This window comes from Crocodylus siamensis, chromosome 12, assembly GCF_052110815.1.
Source record: "Crocodylus siamensis isolate JL-2025a chromosome 12, ASM5211081v1, whole genome shotgun sequence".
Classification (NCBI taxonomy): domain Eukaryota; kingdom Metazoa; phylum Chordata; order Crocodylia; family Crocodylidae; genus Crocodylus; species Crocodylus siamensis.
The window spans coordinates 6,450,476-6,472,030 of record NC_143406.1 but is presented as its reverse complement, the minus strand read 5'-3'; the positions used below and the strand labels follow the sequence as shown (position 1 = coordinate 6,472,030).

At 41.2% G+C, this 21,555-nt stretch overlaps 1 protein-coding gene across 1 annotated transcript in view; it reads right to left on the bottom strand.

Moving 5' to 3' along the window:
• Positions 1 to 627: 627 nt before the first annotated feature.
• SSU72 (SSU72 homolog, RNA polymerase II CTD phosphatase) overlaps positions 628 to 21,555 on the bottom strand; it is a 62,044-nt gene continuing 41,116 nt past the window's right edge. The window contains exons 3-5 of the mRNA XM_090023810.1: positions 8,542 to 8,681; positions 4,641 to 4,759; positions 628 to 2,813 (exon numbers count right to left, since the gene is read on the bottom strand). Coding sequence (XP_089879936.1) covers positions 2,712 to 2,813; positions 4,641 to 4,759; positions 8,542 to 8,681 — 361 coding nt within the window. The 3' untranslated portion in view covers positions 628 to 2,711. The remainder of the gene's footprint in view (positions 2,814 to 4,640; positions 4,760 to 8,541; positions 8,682 to 21,555) is intronic.

Genomic DNA, 21,555 nt, shown 5'->3' with positions numbered 1-21,555 from the left:
TTGAATCAACGTGTGTCAGCACAGAGTGACTCAGGCAGGCAGCGCAGCAAGATAAGGCTGAGAAGCAATCTCCGTGCAGTGCAATTAGAAAGCCTTTGCGTTGGGCTGTGGGCCATCCTTAACAGTTGTCTATACATCCAGGCAGCTGTTAACTAAACACGCTTCAGCACACAGCTTGGTAAATGAAATTTGGAGATTGGTAATATCGGCTATCGGCACTCTCTCTCCTGCTCAAGAGAGAATCTATTAGTTCCCAATTTAAATTTCATTTGTGAGCAACAAGGCGCAATTTATAAAGGAACAGGTTGTTCCATAATACACATTTCTCTTATCATTCTTTTTGATCAAAGCTTCCTATGTGTGCTTTTTTTTTTGTGGGGGAATTGCAGGGGAGGAAGAGGGAAAGAGAGAAATAAGACGACATAATCTTCTGCCAGAACAGCAGCTTCACATTTTGGAAAAATGAACCATCTGGGTCAAACTACTAAAGTTTCTATAAATTAATTTACACTTAATGGCTACAGTCAGGATTCTCTTCTAGTTGTACACATAGATAGCAGTGTTGTGAGCGTGACAGATTTCGATTCCACAACACTTTATATACAGACACACACTTAAAGCAGAAGCTACCAAAACCCATGTTTATTGACACATGTCCAATAATATCCTCTGTTTAGACTTTTCTTGCAACAACAAAGAGTGTTTAAAACGAAGCAGATCACTTCAACACTAGATCTCCTGGACGGAGTGGTAGAAAACAATCCTACCTCACCTCTGTTCAGTCTCTGGAAATTAGTCCGGATGATGGGAGGGATGCACGGCATGTCTCTCTTTCTTAAACGGATCCGTCTCTAGGCAGTTCAGCCCTTCCAGAGTCATTTTACCCTTCCGTCTTTGATTGCAAATATTCTCACAGCAACCAGCTCTGATGTCACAAACTAACAAATAAGCGGCAGACAAAGTTCAGTGAAGTCCTGCCTTTAAGGAAATAGCCTCAAGGAACAAAATGCACCAGATGAGAAGACAAACACAACATGATTTTGCTTAACAAATACCCTCTTTTAACTCCCCTCCCTCCAGCATTGTAGACACCCAACATTGAAACAAGCAAGTGTCCTTTTTTAAGGGATCCATGTTTGTTAATAAAGGAGGTAGATTGTGGCATTTCCAGGAAACTTCACATATAATCTCAAGGTAATCATCCCCAGACTACCTGATTCAGGAGAACACTTAGGTACTTGCTTAGCTTCAAGCATGCACTGAAATCCCATGGAAGTCAACTTAAGTGCAACGACTCTCATGAAATGGGTCGGGTTAAGTGATTTGTCCACGATCACATGATGGAAACGAAACGCAGGAGTCCCAAGTCCTACCCCAATATTGGGTTAATAAGCAGAGGTCTTCTGCATTTCCTCTGCATACATCATCAGTATGGGGGACAAATCTAGTTTTCTCAATATCCTCTGGGTGTTTTGAAACAAGCCATACCAACCTAGGATTGTTCTGGCCTTTAACCAACTAGTAGCACTTCACTTGGTAATTCCAAATTTCTATTAATCCAGTTCACTTTTCACTGTTCAGGCTTTTTATCTCTGGCATTCCACTGTTTTGGCAAGAAGACTAGACTGAGACATTGCCCTTTTTATAAGGAACATGTCAGTGTCTAATGCAAGCTTGCTTTATAACTCACCGCGTTGGAAGGGAATATTTAGACTCAAAAGACACTTCTTTAATATCTTTAAACTATTTCTATAGAGGATCCTGTCCTTTAGACTGAAGACATCTGTTATTGTGGCTCTTAGCCACTGTAACTTTAAGGCCTCGAAGGCTTTTTATACTCTCATAGCACCCCAAGGAATACAGGACACATACGAAAATGAGGCACAGAACTTGAGGCCTGGATTCCTGCAATGAGAAGTTTGCAGGCAGGGCCCTATTGACTTCATTTCATCCCACAGCAGCATCAGAGATTTAGTGAGTTGCCCAAAGTCACATGTGAAATCTTTGGCTGAGCTAGGAAGAGAATCTTGATTTTCTGAGGTCCTATTCAGAGGCCTTAACTACAAGACCATCCTCTTCAATGGGGTAATTTGTATGGAACCACCTTTTCAATGGTGCTTCAGTTTCAACACAAGAAGCAAAATGCCCAATTTTCCAGCTTCTGGTGTGAAGACAAAGAGATTGGGCAGAATTGGAGATTTCCACTTTTATTGGATGTTTCCAATGTTATACCTAATAATATACAGATACTAATTTTCCATTGTTCCATTCACATCTTCACATATTCCAGCCATTCAGTCAGTTACATTAAAATAAGAAAAAAAAAATACACAGGTGAAATAAAATACATTTGTAAGCTGGAAAAATACAATATAAACTGTATCATATTCAAGAAACATTCTCTTTATAATTAAAACCCCACTTGTAACAATTAAAGTAGGATTTAAAAAAAATCTTGATTTGTATTTTTAAATAGATGGCCTTTACGTATATTTTTAATCATTTGCATATGTACAATTCAGCCAGTATCTCTGCCTGCCTGTGGCAGAATACCTGAAACATACAAACAAAACACTGAAAAGTAAAATTATTAACAAAAAAAAAAACAAACAAAAAAAGGATCAAAGTTCATCTTCCAGGAAAGTACAGTATAATCAGAACCTTACACACATGCTTCTCTCATCTGTATTAAGGCCTAAGACAGAAGTGCTTTAATAAAAGCAGACAGTGTGAAGAAAAGTCCTTCCACTTTTCTCTTCAAATTCCTGTAACAGCTCATCTATTTCGTTTTCCATATCTTCTGTGTGTTGTATCTAAGGAGGAGAGCAAGAACATATCAGTAATCAGAACCAAGCAATGCTGATGTCGTTTGCAACCCCCCTCTTCGCTAAGGGCTATTTTCCAAGTTTAAAATAGCAGGATAGATCAATTTATGCTTTGATGAAGATTTACTTGGTAATTAGACAATAATTCCCAAAGCATCTAACACTTGTATGTACCATTAAAAAGTGACATGAAGACTTAATATTTGCAAGTAATTTTGTACCACTTTGATACCAAAAAAAACAAACCAAACCAAAACAAAACAAAACAAAGACTCAGCAGCTGATTTCACAGATCACAACTCCAAAAGGTCTTACACAGACCTTCTCTGGCACATTTGGCCATATTTACACTGAGAACAGAATCAGGTTCAAATACAGTAGTCCCATTCATGTTAGGGCAGCTAGGCCAGGGGGGCAACTTACAACCTCATTACATCCTGATCCACTTACAGCTCTGTTCCAATCAGCAGTGCGGATGGTACCCTAGCTGTACGACAAGATTAATCCAAGCCTTCAGTTTGATTGCAAAACACAGGTCATGATCCCACCTGCACTACAGCTCCACTTCTTGGCAGGTATATTTAGAAGGGAAACAGATGCCTCTGGCCTGTACTATGAGCAGCTTTTGGCCATTGTTTCTCTAACCAGCACAGCCAGGCATTATCTTTTGCTGCAGCGAGCATACATATGGAATTTTAATCTACAGCTCTTTCACCTCCTGTTCAAAAAACATACTGGTGATGTCCTTACCCAGGTCAGCATGGGCAGCTATAATACAGAATAAACTCTAATCTAAGGACTTTCTTAGCAACATATAGGGTTGGCTGTGCTCCTGACATGAAGAAAACCCTCCCAAAAAGGAACCAAGCCAATGAGAGTTTCATACTATACGTGTAAGCAAGTCCAGGAGAGTTGGAAGCCAAGCTGCACCATCAAGCCCACAATAGGTTTGTGCATCCAAAAAGGATTATAGCAGAATAGAATGGACAGGCCAGTGGGCAGAATTAACAGTCTGCTGCGATAGTGGGATATTCAGGCTCATTAGCTTTAAACCCTCTAAAAAGGTGAACGATATTTCTCTGTGCCCTCAATGGACTTCTCTGGAACAGAATGCATCAACTAGCTCATGCATTGCTGGCTCCATGAAGCCTTCTTCCAGGTGGTAGGTTTAAGAATCATAAGGCAGAAAATGGAAGGGTCTAACTGAGGCTTCTCCCACAGACACAAAAAAGGGATTATTTTAGGCAATTTGTGCAAGATATTTTCCACCTATTTGTAATGACTGAGAACATGACATGTAAACATCAGTCATGCATAATAAGAACCACTTTTATAAAGGGACGGTTCTACTAAATGGAAATAGTCTATACATGTGTAGGGAGCGCAACATTGGCATATCCAGAGCTTGATGTTTAATAAGTGCCAACGCATTCAGTGCTGTGCAATATTGCGTTTAAACAATAGTAGCTAAAAGCACCGTGCAGTCGTCAAGCACAAGTATCATGGCTAATTATATATTTGCTTTGAACATTCTTTTTCCCCTCTAAAAAAACATTAATTCAATGATGATTCATCCATGTAGACTCATCAGCGCCAAAGAAAAATCCCAGGGAAAGATTTTGGAAACACTGTTGACATGGAGTTTGCTGCTTTAGGTAAAGCTTCACATAAAACGTAATCATTTTCCATAGAGAGCACTCTAAGGAGTGCCTTTCTTTTTAAATAATAAAGAAATCAACCAACTTGTAATCAAGTTAGAAAAAAGAAATCAACTATGGCCCAGGCATGGATAGGAAACAGGGACTTTATACTTACACACTGACATAGCTCGCAGATAAGGAAAGCTCCCAGGGTTGCCTCCTCATGATTATCCTGGATGTCCACGTTGATCACATGTACTGGCTGGCACGTCTCCTGTTCTCTGGAATTTAAATCTAGTTGGGAACAGACAAGACAAGACAAGAGTGACCCTTCAGGAAAAATCACGTTTCACGCACAATATCCCTAAGGGGAAGGTGGCAGGGAAATAAGAAAAGTGTCATCCCAATTTAGTCCTCCCTCAACCTTGTTTTAAGAGCTCAGTTCATTGTGTGGTTTTCTATTTTGTTGTGCAGAGCCCGAAGGGACTTGTGAGACAAGAGATGGACTAGAGAAATCAAATGATCAATCTGCCCTGCAAAAGGGCCATGAGAGTTTATCAGTCCAGGCAGAAATGCTATTTGCCCAGCATTTACTTCAGTGGCCATTGAAAGACCTAGGCCAAGATTGTCAACAGTGCCTTGTGACTCAGAGGCCTGATTCTTAGAGAACGCTCTGTGCTCACACCGTGAAGACTGGGTCATTTAAAGGTGTCTCAAGCTGGATTCCCCCCCAAAATCAAAGCATTCAGGATTTCTAGTTGCTTTAGAAAATCCGGATCATAATGCATTTCATTCAATGAAAAACAAGTAGCTCTTCCCAGGTGAGCAGTTTTTGCAAGGCTGTGGATTATCTGATATTGTAGTACTTCTCTGCACTACAGGCATCCATTAAAGTGCCCCGTATTAACAATGAGAGGCTCTCACTCCTGCCTGCCTCCTGCAACATCAGTTTGGCCAACCCGTCCAGAAACTCCACTTTAAAATTTCAGTCTCCATTCACAGCAGGAGCCACTTGGCAGAATTCAAGCTCTTTCATTTGCTATTTCTGAAGGGTGTCATCACACAGAGAAAGAGGTGCACAATGTGTGAATTAACAAGTGGTGGCCCTCTCTTCCCAACCCCTATGCAAGAAATGCTCTCTTAAAATACCAGGGCAAAGGCTGCTCTCTGACACGATATTCATTCAGAGCTCAGAGCTATTGCTCATAAAACCTATCAGTGTCATTTCAAACCAGTTCCCTTAATAAGCCCCGAGTTCTGCCACTGTTTAGATGACAAACCCGAAGCAAGCGCACAGTGCTTTGTACAGCTGGCAACATGATGACGGAGGCTAAGAATGTGAGCAGGAACTCTCTTAAATGTATAAGATCCTAGATTCGCATGGCTGCCCTGTGAATTTAAAGGCAACCCCCTCACCATCATGGGAGACTGTCTAGCGAGTCCAGCAAGAGGCTGGGTGCTGTTCCAGGTACTGACACTGACTCACTATTAAACCCCAAGCAAGAGCTGTTTCCTCAGGTGTACAATGGAGACAATACCTCCTACCTCTGTGGTGGATAAAAAGTGCAATGTGACTGCAAAATGTCATTACATCTATGCTGTATGGTTCTCTTAAAACCCTGCCTGTACTCTATGCTGATTTTAACACCTTGTGCTGGAGCCAAGCGCTCTGAACTTACAGGGATAGTTAATGCAGGAGTTTTTAACTCCTATGGAGTAGTAAACGCCCAACCTCATGAGGCAGTGTGCGCAAATTATAGTGATGATAATGCTGATGGGACTTGTTAGTAAAATAATGGAGCAGAAGCTTTGCTATGGAGCATCACAGCTTTATGCGAGTTGCTTTTCTTTTTAAGGGTCACAGGAACCAGCTTTCCTTTTTTTCTTCCTACGTACTCTGTTTTCCTTGATACCACCACGCGATCTGGAGAGTGTTCAGTCTATGGGGTCATGTGTGCTACAGCTTTCAGTGAGTTCACAACCAGGCTGGTGGATAGGCGACTGTGGGCCTGTGTGGGATTTCAGCCCATGGCTCGTGACTTCTGACATGCCTTACTTTGACCCTGCCTATGACTGTTATGGTGCAGCGTGGATGGGACCAGCCAGTTTCCCAAGTAACTTATGTACTCTACATTGAATGTGGGAGGGAAGAGCAAAGAAGGAAGAAGAGATGACCAAGATGGTTTGAATTCTCTGCTCCTGCGCGTGTCGGGCAAGATGGGGCTACTTGACAAGCAGGACCCAGAAATAGGATGTCTCATATCTGCCACACGTTTCAGGGCCATTTCTGAAGCGGTCAAGAAAGGTTGAGGGTAATTTGCCTGGCAGGTCACGCTCACTGCCAAGAACTGAGCCAGGGCACAGCCTAAGTGGTGGAGGGGGCAAGGCTGTTATAAATGCAGGAGTGAAGGACAGCCCTGGGGACTCTGCAGCTGATTGATGCTGAACCAAGAGACATTTCTGCTGTGAAGGCTAATAAGATTCAATACTGGTGTCACACGCTAGTCAGAGGAAAGCATCATTGCAGCAAGGCCCTTCATGAGGATACTGGGTGGCTCACCATGGTGTTTTATGGATATAGAGGGAAAGCCAAGAGGGAAGCATTCATCATGCCTAGAGGCTGCCCAGGCTGCAGGATTTACAGTTGGGTATTAAACTGCAATTCTTGTGTTTGTTACAATGAATGTTTGTATGTTCGCTTTGGAAAACAGCTACAGATTCCTTTCACCAGCCACTGAAGACTGGTCAAAAAAGGCCTCTGCTACCCATAGAAAACTCCCAATGGCTTGATGACTAGGCTCAGAAGTACCCAGAAAAGTAGCGAGAGGCTCTCATGCTCCTCACACGGTCAAGAGTCTAGGTGACACATGCTACAAATCAGGGCCACTCTATGAATGGAGAAACCACCTCTGAAAAAGACCAGAGGGGAAAGTATTTATGTGCAAGCAGACAGGTGTTGTGTTACACTGAAACCTTGCATTTAAGTGCAAGTACTTAAACAAGTAAAGGGATGGGGACTTTGTGTGAGAGAGCACTAGATTTACTGCCCAAGCTTGTATAAGAAGTGTCCATTGCCTTCCAAATGCTATTTACAACATTTGCTGTGTACCTAAAATGCGTGTTCACTAACAGACCACTGAAACCACATGGCGCTTTTTTGTCTGAAGTTCATTTTTAACACCTCTGACACTTCATTCTGGGCAACACCTTGTGAGAAGTCCAGAAAACGACATAACTCAGGCCTGTTCTTTTGCAACAAATTAAACTGAGTGCAGGGAAAAACACAAAGGAGCCAGAAGCATAAAAATCATCTCAGTCCTCCCAACTGTGTCACACTTGGATTTGTGTGGGCAGGGGAGACATCATGTGGTGCTGTGCTCTGTGGAAGTGACACCCACAACCCTCTGCCCCTCGCATCTTCAGCTGAATACAGGGAAAATCTAGGCAGCTCTCCCAGGATACTCAGACCCAGTCATATAGTGTGGCAGATATGGGCAGGCCAGCATATCCAAGCAATGATAGTGCCAAGAAACATACTGCTGTGTGGACACAGTGCAGTGGGTTAGCTTTAGTTATGAGATCCTGGTTACTCTGAATGTGACCTTGACTGTATTACTAATGGACACGCCTGGTCTTCTGTATCGCTGCATGTGCAAAAGACAACTTCTGCACTGAGCGAAGTCAGATGGTTCCTTCATCTCCTGACTTACAAGGAGGTGGCCTCGTCATAAATCTAGAGTGCCCATCACATCCACCCTGCTGCACTTCAACCCCAGGAGCATTTTGAAAACCTCACTCGGCCGGAGCACTTGAGTTCCCACGACTGCCTCTCCAATCCTGTACCTAGAGAAGGAAGAATGCCTGCTACCCTCCAAGGTGGCACCTGCATAACACACTGAAGAGCTACCAATGCCTTCTGCAAATAAATATCTGGTGTAAATATTTGGCCAAGGCCCCTAAATCCTGGGTTCCAACTTCTTTCCTAGATGGATCTTCCAGCTAACAGCAGTTGGGTCTGTCTTCAAATTCAGAAAAGGAATCGAAAGAAAATTGGTTTAACCATCCAAGGTCCTTACCTTCTACTACTTGATCATAGACTCTCTCTTCACACGTTAGGATCAAATCAAACACATCTTTGCAGTTCTGGAATCTTTCTGGTCGCGGCTTGATTCTCTTATTTCTGTCCAACATGTGTAAAATCCCATTCTGTGTATATCTGTTGTTGCTTGAGTTAAGTAATTTTGAAAGTAACATTTTGTATTTTCAGTAAACAAATTAGTGCTTCCACTACTATGGACTGTTCCCCATTTGCTTTGAAAATAATTAGAACAGGAAAAATCAAAAAAAAGAAAGAAAAAAAAAAAGTGGTGTCTTGCGTGCAAATATAAAGGTCAGGGAACTCTGTATTATTCCTAAAAGGCCAGTAACAGCTCAATTGGTATAATTTGCAGAGTCTCTGGAATACACAGACATCTCCATAGAAATTTATTACTGTTGTCAGTACATGAGTATAGATGACTCTAGAAGAATCTCTGAAAAGTGCTGGGTTCTTTATGAAATGTCCGTCTTGTGGAGCTATATTTGTAGCTATAATCCTTGAAACAAATGCATGCAGCTGTTTTATATAAACCAGATGTCTTCTGTTCACATAAAACAATACTTCCTCTAATAAGGCTCTCCACCTTACAAACCAGTTACGTGCTGCTCCTAATGCCGATTGCAAAAAAAAAATGTGTGGGTGCTACTCACATCTAGGTTTACATAACTGAATTTGCACAGAAGGATTTTTTTTAAAGAGCATATTGCCTTAAAAATGTTACCAGGCACATGGTGGCCTAGCAGAAAATACTGATTTATGCATATCAGAACTTTATAGTCACCGTGTGAAAGGATTAATTGGCTCTGCTGTTTGGTATCTATTTTTGTGGTATTATTGCAACCTTGGAATCTGGATTTATACACTATATGCCATCCCCATATAGACACTGGGCAGGCTGCTGTCAATGCCATCATTATTTTCCCAGACTTCTGCAATACACAGCTTTAGTGACGGAAGCCAGGGTGCGGTACTATCTGAACCTGTGGCCATGATGTTAAATTTCAGCACGCTTTAGTCTCTCGGTTTGCCATCGTTATCATCATTCTTATTAACAGTATTATTAATCTATTCTGACATTCTATAAAGCCTTTTTGTAATCTGAATCCTTGCAAAGGTCATTTGTCTATTTCCAGACATTCTTTTTGTAAAAAATCAGTGTTTAACATTAACATACCTGAAGTATTTAGGCAAAACACTCTCTGAAGTTAAAGCTTCAGGAGTGGGCCAAGAACACCAAAAATATCTAGATGGAAGAAACCTGGAAATCAATGCCCATCTCTCGTCTCCCTTCCAAAGCAGCAGCAATGCCTACATTCTCCAATTACTTGTTTCTAAGTTACAAAAATAAAAAAACCAAGGTATTCTATCAGTTCCACACAAGGGAATTGCATTTAAAGCCCAAAACCCTTCCTAATCTTGCATATTGCAGAAGGCCAAGTCTACTATTTCTTCTCATTCCTTAAAAAAAAAAAAAATCATGTTTCCTGAATCCCTTTTATATTCTGTAAAGGACACAGACCTCATTTCTAGGTTCTGGAAACAGAATTCAAAGGTCTCTGTATCATTCATTCCAGTTACCTTCCAGAGCAGTGTTTCTCAACCCAAAAGGGGGTTGCAAGAAGATATGAAAGGGTCATGAACAAACTTTAAATATGGATTCTCCTTTAAAGGATAAAAAGGTAGGAAACTGTGACTTTTCCTTTGACAGCTTGCAAGGGACTGCTTGGGGCCCCCCATACCCACCCCCTGCCCCACACACTGGGGGCCTGGGGCAGCAGGTCAGGAATGAGGGGCACTGGGTCAGGACTGACCATTGATGTTTCCAAATGGGTCCTGGTACAAAAAAGGTTGAGAAAGGGCTGCTTCAGAACCCCATAATTCTCCTCCAGTAACTAGATCTGAAACCATCCCAACTGCATCCATGGAGGTCTTGGACATCATCCAAGCTATTTCACCTTTAGCTATAACTACCAGAATTCTGACTTCTCTCTGATGTTTAATAAAATAGAAATGTTTGAACTGGATAAAAAATAACCCCAATTCCTTTGCCAGCTTGGATTTCTGATGAAGACTGGAGAATGTTGTTTCTATTATTTGGTCTCAGCACATGGTTTTCCACAGTGCAATGCATACACCACTTGTTTAACAAGTCACTATTTTTCTAAATTCCTTTGCTCTTCAGAAGAGAGTGGTCCGGTCAATTTTGTATCAGCCAACAAACATCTTGCTGTATGTGTTTCCTCCTTCTAACTCAACAGTAAAAACTGCTCTCAAGCTTTATACTGTCTCATGCTTCTGGGCGTAAGTGTCATTGGTGTACAGCGATAACTGTTCTTCAAGACTGACCGGGTCCACAACTTCACCCCCAGTGACACTCCTGAACACCTCCATTGGATTTGTTGGACGTGTTCCTCCTCAGAGTGGTCATGTCAACCATCCTACCATTTAACTAGACTTCAGATCTCTGAACCTGCCTAAAACATGTATTCTGCTACTTGTCACCAGTCATCAGTGCCTAACTGTCCCAAAGGAACTATCAACATCTGGCTTGGATACTCTCTTTAGGAATCTGGGATGAGCCCCATTTGGTCCTGGATTCCTCTGTCTATATACTCAAATTCTTGATCATACGCAATATTCACTGGTATTTTTCCTTCCAAAGATAAAATGTAACTCTGGCATCTGTCCCCTAAGCTTTCCTGAGCTAACAATGAGGCAGAGAATTAAAATTTGCTAAAAAGCCCACACACTCCAGTTTTACTTCTGCCAGCTTCCAACTACTCTCTCCAAGGGACCCATCTGCCTGCATAAGGAGGTCCGAACCAAGAATTTTTAGTTGTATGCCACCTTCTGTGATAGCCTTAATGACACACAAGCCTGCAAAAACAAGCCAAGCGACATACACAAGTGGAGGTGGCAAGGGTGGGCATTTCCATTACGTAATCATGGCCTAGTATGCTCTCCCTCGTCAAGTGACCTTACTGAAATGCATCGTCTTCAAGTGACTCCACTATCTTGGCCCAGATGTCTTCAGAGTCATTGACATCAGACCTCATTTCTTCAAGCAGTGGTGACCATCTCCCACTGCCTTTCACCACACGCATTCCCAATACATGCACTGCTTTGACTCTAACTGGTCTCCAGAAAGTTTTCACCTGACTTATGACCAGTACCGCTGTCATCTAAAGCAATAATCTCACTGCTGCGATGCTCAGAAAGTCAAGGCCTGAGACACAGAAACCCATCTGCGGTGTTTTCACTAATGACAAACCACCACTTGCTGGTTCTGGATGTTCACCCATTTACATCCCTGATCCAACAGCCTTATAAAAGTAGGATTGAGTCTATCCTTACACCAAAGTAGCTGCTCTAAAGTCAGTGGGATCCCAACAGGGTTAGGGCCCAGTGCATTGGGGGGGGGGGGGAGGGGGGGGAATTTGCTGCCCATGTGAGCACTTTGCTTTTCCTATACCCATAACATTAGCACCTCAACTCCTAATCAAATCAGCTACAGCCATTCTCAAAATGTTCTGTTTTACAAAGGACATTGTGTTAATTTTTTGATACAGAGAAACTTCTCTAAGTCTCTGCAAATTTAAAAGAGCGTTTACCAAAAAACACCCCCAAAACACAAACCCCACTGAACAAACCCTCAATCTTCCTTCCTTCCTTCCCACCCAAAGCCAAAGAGAACATGTTGAGCAGAATTAAACTCCAGAAAAAGAAAAGGTTTTCTTCTCACAAAAGTCTATACATTTCCTGTCTACTCCCTAACCCACTCTACACAAACAAGCCCACCAACAACTCATCCATCTAATTTGAATCCAGGTGCCCATCCAAACACAACCCAGGTATAGACGGTATTGGGCTATTTGCATTAGTTGACAGAAGTGCCCATGCAAGTCCCTACAAAGTGAGAATTTCCAGGCTGTCATAATAATTAGCATCCTTAATATTTGTATTAAACTCATTTTAGTGGCCCATGCTGAAGGATGTTACAATGTCCTATCACCGTTTACAGTGGTGTCTCTGGTTAAGTCTGTTTCCAAAATATCAGACTGCCTTGGTGTTTTAAATGTTATTCCCCAAGCTTTCCAACAGGGTGATTTAAGAAAACCAGACAGAGTTATCACTCCCCACCCAGAAGAGGATCTATAGGATTAAAAGTTTGAGTTGGGTTTGTTCAGCAAGAAACACTGCTGCCGGGTCCTCTCATTTTCTTGCTGCCGCATCGTTCTTTCTTCTGAAGCAATTGGCCAAAGAGCCCAATTTTTTTTTCTCACTTGAACGAGTACAAAACTGAATGAACCCCATTGCTTTTAGAGGAGTCACAGTGGGGTAAAGCCAGTGCAAGAAGAATGGGGCTGGAGCTTTGTAAGTTGGAAATATCTGCAAGGACCCTTTGCCTTCTAAAAACATTTCTCTAAATATTTGCTTCCTGATTTATAGATCTTTTAAGAGATTACATACTTTTCCAGAAATATAACAATTATGTGCTCTGCTTGAACTATAAAGGATGTTTTAAGACAGATATGAACCAGGATGCTGTTCGTTGAGTTGTATTCCTAAGAAATGTTGAACCTGTGCACAAAAAGTGTTACGCTACATCAGACCAGTGTATTCTCTCCCATACAGGTCAAAGATTTACTGAAGACAACAGAGCTCAGTGGCCAAGTATAACTTTGGCCTGCCTCTGGTTTGGTTTTGCTAAAAGTTTGAGGAGTAAAGAAAGATGCTGCTGCCCTATTCAGGAGTACATCCTCGAAGTCTTAGATGTAAACCAATTCAGCTATTTGAGTTAAGGTCGTAAGAGCAGCCATCAGTATTTGGTATTGTGTCCATGTAAGTCTCCATTACTAGGTTTCCTTGTGTACAGTACACAATTCTCAGCTGAAGGCATTTTTTCCATAACGCTAATGACAACTAGGTATCTAACTTCCCTTTATACCTTTGATAACTCTCAACCCATTCTATGGAAAAGAGGTAGCAAAGTCCTTAGATTCTGAAGAATCACTTCAGCAATTTTCTTAACACCTACTCATTTGGGGGCTGACTTTATTCTCACCTTTGAGTCTGCCATTTTATGGGCATGAAGAATTATGCAGCACTACTGATGCCATATAAATAACTTCCGGTGCACCCACAAATATTTACAGCTACAAAACCTACATCTACAATGACTTTTCCCTGGGAAAAGGGAGCCCATCCTATAGAAAGCAGGCCTTCCTAAACACTACAGTAAGGAGTGATGAGTCTTAACTAACCAAAGTTTTTCCCCTTAGAGGACAGAATAACCAAACACTAACAGATCTGCTTTGCTCTCTTTATTCTATACAGATTATAAACATCCCACATTTGAGACTTACAAAATGAGGCATTAATGCGATGTGTTGCTATTTGCCAAACCAGCAAGAACTGCTCAGCTGTTTTCACATACATTTCCATCACTTAGACAAGATATACGAAGAGGGTTGTACCTTAAATGTGGGTTGGCAACTGGCCAATCGACCAGTCAAATATTGACAATTGACTAGTCAACTGACTGAATCTTTTTTGACTGGTCAAAGATTGGTTAAATATTATAGGGATGCTTTCTGTGATTATAACAACTAGGGGTAAAAATAGCATTTTAAAAATTAGCTGTTTAAACTCTTCTTCATTATATCAGTTAACTATTCAACTGATAAAGACAACCTACTATCAAGGGCTGGGGGGGCAGGGTCTGTGTGGGGGGTGCACTGGGGAGGCTTGGCGCTCTCCGCTGCGAGGCAATTCCCCACACTGGTGAGGCTGGCAGCTGGTACCCAGGGCCCAGCATCTCACAGGCCCAGGCTGCCCAGAGCCAGGTGCTCTGCGGGCAGGCAGTGCAGCATGGAGGAAGTACCTCCCTGCCTGTATTTGGCCATTTTTGACTCCGATTTGATCGGTCAACTGACCAAACTTTTTATGACCAGTCAAACAGCCAACCCTTCCTTAAATACAGACAGGAAAGATAGCAATACGTAATTTGTCATCTTTTACTTACCGCCTTTTCTTGGCCAAACACTTCACGAACCTAGATTATGTGCAGTTTCTGTTAAATCATTGATTGCACGAAAAAGGCAGGCAAGAAAATTAATGCCCCATTAAGATTTGTATTTCTGCTATTCCTCTTGAAAAATTTCTCATTAAGTTTTTAAAGAAGTTTGCTTTATCCAAGCTTGAGTAATCTCTCTTTCTTACAGCCTGTATTTCAAACCAGTTAGAGGCAGGGAAACTGATTTTGATTAGGTTAAGAAATTCCCAGATATTTGGAGATTGCCACATTCAACACCCTCAAACCTATTTTGAAGTTAAAAAAAAAATACACACGCACACACCCCCACACCTCCCACCCCCAAAAGATTTCCCTGCTGGTGTTTTTCACTGTCAGGTATCTCTGTGCCCATGGCTGGAAATGGAAATTACAGCTAACCATATGGGAGCTTGCCCTTATAACGGAGCTTGCCCTTATAATATTTCAAACCCTGGTTTTGTAAATCCAAAAATTTTTTTGCAGAGATGAGCCAGCTTGCAAAGATTTTGGTGCTCACAGGGACCTAATGTCTGATAATAGCAGTAATGGCACAATCTTGGGGTTTCTTCCATATTCGAATGTTATGGCCATTGAATGAAACAGAGGCAACTTTCACGATGGCTTCAGGAACATTATTGGTAGAAAACCATTCAAGAAACTTGATGAATGTATATTATGCATTTATTTCTATAAAGATCTATTGATATACACTCATCTCTCTTTATATATAATCTATTGAGATAAGTAGATTTCGTGTCACCCCCATAGTATGGCAGCAATCACCAGGGTAATGTAAATATTGTAAGCCTTTAGGAAGTCGACATCAGAATTTAGAGGGGAAAACAATTCCTTCTAAAGATTATCCTATTTAAGAACTGTAAGACAGCATGGTTATTAAAAAACCCTCTCTGTTCTTCTACACATTCTCATTTCCCCCCAATTAACATTTTCCAGATCCCTAAAGAAAGCTGAATATCTGCCACCGTTAAAAAAAAAAAAAAAAGTTATACTAAACGTGCCAGCATTTTTAAATTGAGTGACTTATGTAAGATGAAATACAGATGCAGGGTTTTTTGGTTTTGTTTTGTGGTTTTTTTAAACATCTATGACTCAAATGTTAGAGCCTTGCTCTCTGTTTATATTTATACCACCATAAAGTTATTCACCTTCTTTGCCACTTCTGAGAACTGCACTTATTCCAAATTCTATTTTGGAAACTAAATTTTAAAGGACGCAACTAGAGCACAGCTTCCCAGGTTTTAAGAGACGATGAAGTAACCTGTTCTGTGTGTGAAAACAGGATCTGGTATACCAAATACTTTAAGCTTTTCTGCTCAAGGTGAAATACTGCTCTCTGTACAGCTCCTTTTCCATAACTGTCACTGTTGAACTGTACAGTGAACTATATAGTGATACTAAGGAAATGCACGCCGACCTCAGAAAGGACAGGTCAGCATGAGTCCCACCAATACTCCAAGTGGTGCTACATCAGTCTGCCCTAAAAAGGGAAGATCCATCAGAGGCTTTACCCACTGGCAACATGTTGATGTTTTTTCTTTCCTTGCCCCATGTTGGATACATCTTCACATCTACAGATCAGGCCAAAACCAACTGCGAACCCGCTGCTGTAACTTCCAGGTACTAGGATTTTGAATGGAGTTTGTTCCTCAGACAGAACCACAGGGGGACAGGAAGAAAGGAAGCTCTCAAACAAAGAAAAGGTACCACGGAAAGTAAGCTGCCACCTGTGTATAAGGCTTTATTTCCATACAGATTCATCACAGCAGTGAGGGGACGCTCAAGTTTTACTTTAAAATAACACGTAAATGAAGCTGTGAGATAAGGAGGTGCCTTGGCCAGCAAAATCTGCAACACAGAAACAGGCCAATCTGAATGTCATGGTTTTGGGATGGGTCTCATGTTTGAGGGTGGCAAACTAAGCACTCTGCATAGTGAGAAATAAGAGCAAAGCTTGCTAAATCAGGAGAATTAAGATAACTATAGAAGTATAAAAGAAGTAAAGGATAGATGCATCCAGTACATTCCAAGTGCAAGATTACAGGCCAAGTTTCTGATTTCCCACCAGTGAGAATCAGAAGCAACTCCATTAACTTCAATGGGAACAACTCCAGTTTGAGTCCATGGTGACCAATATCAAAATTTGATTGGTATCACAAAAAGAAAAAATAATAAATGTGCGCACATATTAGCAATTTGCCATGCAGTGCAGCAAGCTAGTACACCACCCTTTGACTCTGGAAGAGACCCTAGCACTCTTTCTTGCCCAGGGCAGGGGGTCGGACTCCATGATCTATTGAGGTCCCTTCCAACCCTAACGACTAGGAAACTGTGAAACTTCTGAACCACCTCCCAAAACTACCCTGAGGTATGACACAAGAAGCATGTGATTAGGAAAGCCATGGAAGAGGAATCGCAGAGTTACTGTGCATCAGAATTTAAGCACATGAGCAGATCTCTTCATTAAAGTAGGCTAGCACATGCTCTGATTAGCCCTGTCAATCACATTCACAAATACTAAAACTTTACCTTCTATTTATTAAATCCAAGATGAAGGTGACCCTAATTAGCCAAGCCAGCCAGCTATGCACAATCTTATCTTGCAATAAAAAGGGATAAAGTTATTCCACTGATATCTACCTAGTGTAAAAATTTCACAGAAACTGGACAATTCAGTGAGTCATTAATGAAATAAGAGTTCTATACCATGAAGTTGCCAAAAAGTTATCACCTGAATGCCAATGGGAAATGAATGAGAGCTTCCAGTTAAGTTCCTATAAGAGGTCACCACAGCACAAAATACATTAACACTCACCCAGGGGATCCACTGTGAACAATTTCCAAGAGCAGAACCGAACGTGTTAAGAAAATGAACTCACCCCCTGCCCTTAGATGTGGATTTTTCAGGGGGAAAAAAAAAATGAAGCTTGTTCATGAAGCAGTAAGTGAGAGGAAGCCAGTGGCTATGCCATGCCTTGTTTTGTGAGTAAAAATTTCCTTTTAATGATAGACAAGGTTCTTTGGGTAAATCTGGTATTTTTTATTTATTTTATGATTTCACTCCAGTGACCACCCATGGACACTAAAAGGGGGAAGATGCTAGCTACAAGAGATCCTCCCAATGGTATACAATGTCCTGTTCCGCCTCAAATCTAGACCAGGCAAGAGGTGAGCATTTTTAGACGATGCTTGCAAGTCAAGTCAGATTTCAAACTAAAAATGAATTAAGTCAGAAATACCTGTCCTAAAGCCAATTTTTTTCCCCAATTTTTTCTTCCTGTTATGCACTTCCTTCTATGCCCTATAATGAAGTAGATGGAACGAGACAACAGCAACTCAAAAGAAAAGAATATCTTCCATGTAACAGTTGAGAGAAGGACAATATAGTTGTACATTTTGTTGCTGTACTCTCCCCCCACCGCTCAGAAAAACAAACCAAAACAAAAAACCCTGTGTGATAATGTGGTACAAGAACCCTCCTAGGAAGAAAACCGCAAAATAGTGGCTGACGCCCCAAGATGAAGAAACTTCCCCTTCTTAAAATGTGACCGTCCCCCAAAATGGTATTCTTGACTATCAGATGCAATGCCTTCAGTTCAGATGCTACCTGCCTACTGACCCACGTCTGGACACAGTCTCAAAGTATCCTTTAGTTAATACAACATTTCATGTGTGCCACATTACAAGTGTAGCCTTAACAGTGAGATACAGCCAAAATTTTCCTTTCCCTTAAACACTCTATAACACTTCCTTAAAATTGTATGGATTCTAGGGATTAAATGACCAAGTGACTAATGACTTTGGGACCTAACTTTAGACACCTTAAAGGGGCCTCAAAATAAAAATATTTAAAAGAAGAAAAAAACAAGCATCAGGCCCCTTTAATATACTCAAGATGGACATCCTGGATCAAATAGGAGTTTTTGAAAAGTAGTTTTGTGGCTTTGCTTTCCAAGGCAGCAGCCCTTGGAAAATGTCATCGTTCACATGAGATTAACTTAGTTACGCCATTGCATAAACTTGAGAACTCTTTAGGTAAGGAACAGGGTTTTTTTTGCTAACACCACTGAATCCGAGGCCCTGGGCTGTGCCTGGGATTTTGAGTTATAAATAAGATTTTTTTTTCCCTGAGCAACTAAGGAGCAACTGAGGGAATAAAATGGAAGAGACTAGAAATAAAACTGCCTTGGCACAGCCAAACATAGTGGTCTACTCCTTCCCCCAACTGTATTTGCCGGATGAATTTAGTTCACTGTTAATTCAAGCATTTTGTTTGTGAAATGATTTCTTTGTCCAGCAGGATTCAGAATAAGATATTAAAACAGCACAGAGATTTCTACAGCATGACAGCTACAGTTAATTAGAAATGACTGAGACAGCAATGAAAAAGATCTTCCTCATAGGCCATTGTACTTTACAACGAAGTATTGTAAGTGCTTGTATTTGATGCCTTTCAAATTTCAACCACCACCACGTCTTGTGTTTATTGTACAGCACAAAGAGGTAGCTGATGCAAATACATTTTGTAGGTACTTCACTGTCAGCTCTTTTCAGCATAGGAAGCCTTTGTTTCTCGTGGGAGAGAAGGCCCTACCTTCAATTCTTGTCCCCGGTTAAGTTTTAGTGCTGTGGGTACTATTTTGTTGCCCAGAAAGGGCTGCAAGTTGATGGTGGTACTCACATCCTGTGAATGGCTCGCAACTCCCAGAGAGCCCTGCATGTAAAACACTAAGTGAACAACACAGCAACAGATTAATGGAAACGTGCCAGTGTATTTCCTCTGCATAGCATGAGGTTAAAATGTGCTTCTGCCCACCCAAGTCTTCGAGATGTTCCATATTCTACAAGATGAGCCTTTTTAGGTGATGTTAACAACTAATTTTAAGTCTATGCATAAGAAATGGACTACATAGCCACTTAATAGGGATTATTTATTTAGAATCTGTTGATAAATTGCAATTCAGTTTAAAAGTTGCAGTTGCCCAAGAAATGTACATGCACTCTAGGGGAAAACTCCACATTTTCACAGCTATGCTTGACACCTGGGACTTAGAATGCTTCAGGCAAAAAATATGACATGCAAATGCCTCATGGCGTGGCAGCAATCACCCTACTGGTATGGTTATTGTAATCTTGCCTGGTGAAAAGTGGAAGTATCCTGTTCTGTTGTTCAGACAATGAGGTTATAGCCACCTGGAATGGCATTTGCAGGTTTCCATTTCCCATAGGCCAGTGTTTTTAACCTGCGATTCATGGACCCTTGGGGGTCTATGCACTATGTCTAAGGGGGCCAAGAAAGATTACTATGATCAAAAGGATGTGAATACCCACACTTGCAATTCAAATGGGTCCACACCTCCATTTGAAAATTTTTAGGGGCCCACGAATTAAAAAAGGCTGAAAACCACTACTATAGCATCATCTTAATTTACTAATTGGCTACAATTTAGAATGCAGCTAGCATGTATATCCTATTGGCAGGAATGAAAAGTCAACATTTCCTCAAGGAAAAAACCTGCTCTAGTTTTCCTGTATGTTAGGAGCTCATTTCTTTCGCCAGGTAATAAAACTAAAGGGCAACATTAAAAATGCCATATCATAGCCAGCTGCAATTTATCATCACAAGAACCTGGCTATTTCCATCTTTGGAACTTCATTTCCTTTTAATTTGCAATGGAAACTGTAAGTTTTAATAGCATGCGCTTTATGCAACTGAGACTGTAATGTATCATTTTTTTTCTTAAATTCCATTGCCTAAGCAGAGTGCTTAAGCAATCAGTTTCCTTTTTGGCTCGCATTCTAGCACTAAAACGTGTGGACTGCAAACAGCGCGGAGGAGAGTGTTTCAAACTAAACAAAAGTTATGCGCTAAAAGAATTTATTATAGAAACACTTTAACTGATCTAAGATTGTGTAAGGCATTTCTTTGACAGATTCTAAATTTTAGGCCTTGAACTAAATGCACAATGAGTACTGAATACTGACTGTTCAAAATCATACGCTGCTCTTAAATGGGCCTAACAGTTTCACTTGAAAATGGCTTCAGTCTTTTTATGCCCCAATTTCACACAATACTTAATTATGTTTCACTTCTGGTGCTGTTGGTTACAACAGCTTACCAAACTATAAAGGATAGTTTTTAACCTTGTACTGAAGTGCAGCCCCCTCTTGGGTAGGCGGCAACAAACGGTTCAGCAGTATCCAGCAACACTGCACAAGCATCAAGGGACATTTAGGTAGGCAAAATGCCACTGCTGAAACCAGAATGCGTCATGAGCACAGCAATGAATATAAGATTTAGTGAATATAAAAGGCCCTAAAGAGCCAGGAGCTCAGAAAGCATCATGGTAGATCTGGAATATGGCACAGATCCTGACCTCATCACAGGGAATTGATCCACTTAGGATGCAGAATCACCACGGCCAGCAGGGCATGGGATTTCCTTGTCCCGCTATGCATTAGTCAGGCTCAGCACCCCTTCAGAAGACAAGGCCCAAGAGGGAGGGCTGCAACCCCAGCTTTTTAAAGATTACATTTGAAGGGGAGAAAACAAAGATCAAGCCCAAGTACAGCACTCTCAGTATGTCTATCTGACCAAGGCCATATTTTAGTCCATTACATTGAATGAGTAAACCAAGTATGAAAAATGAGTATCTATTAATGCAAATCCACTTCTTTCTTGTTTGCACAGTCACTCATCCTTGTCATTCCTATTAGCAGTTCACTTTAGGGAATGGGTGCATTGTTATGGCAGTTACCCTTTTTGTTTAAACATTTAAAGCCACGGGAATTTTTTTTAGTGTTTAGTCATTTAGTGCTCATGAAACGGGTTTTATCGGCCCTAGAGCATGACATATTACCTGTCCACAGGACAGCCAACACCAGGAACAGGAGCAAGGCTGCTACTGTCCTATGTAC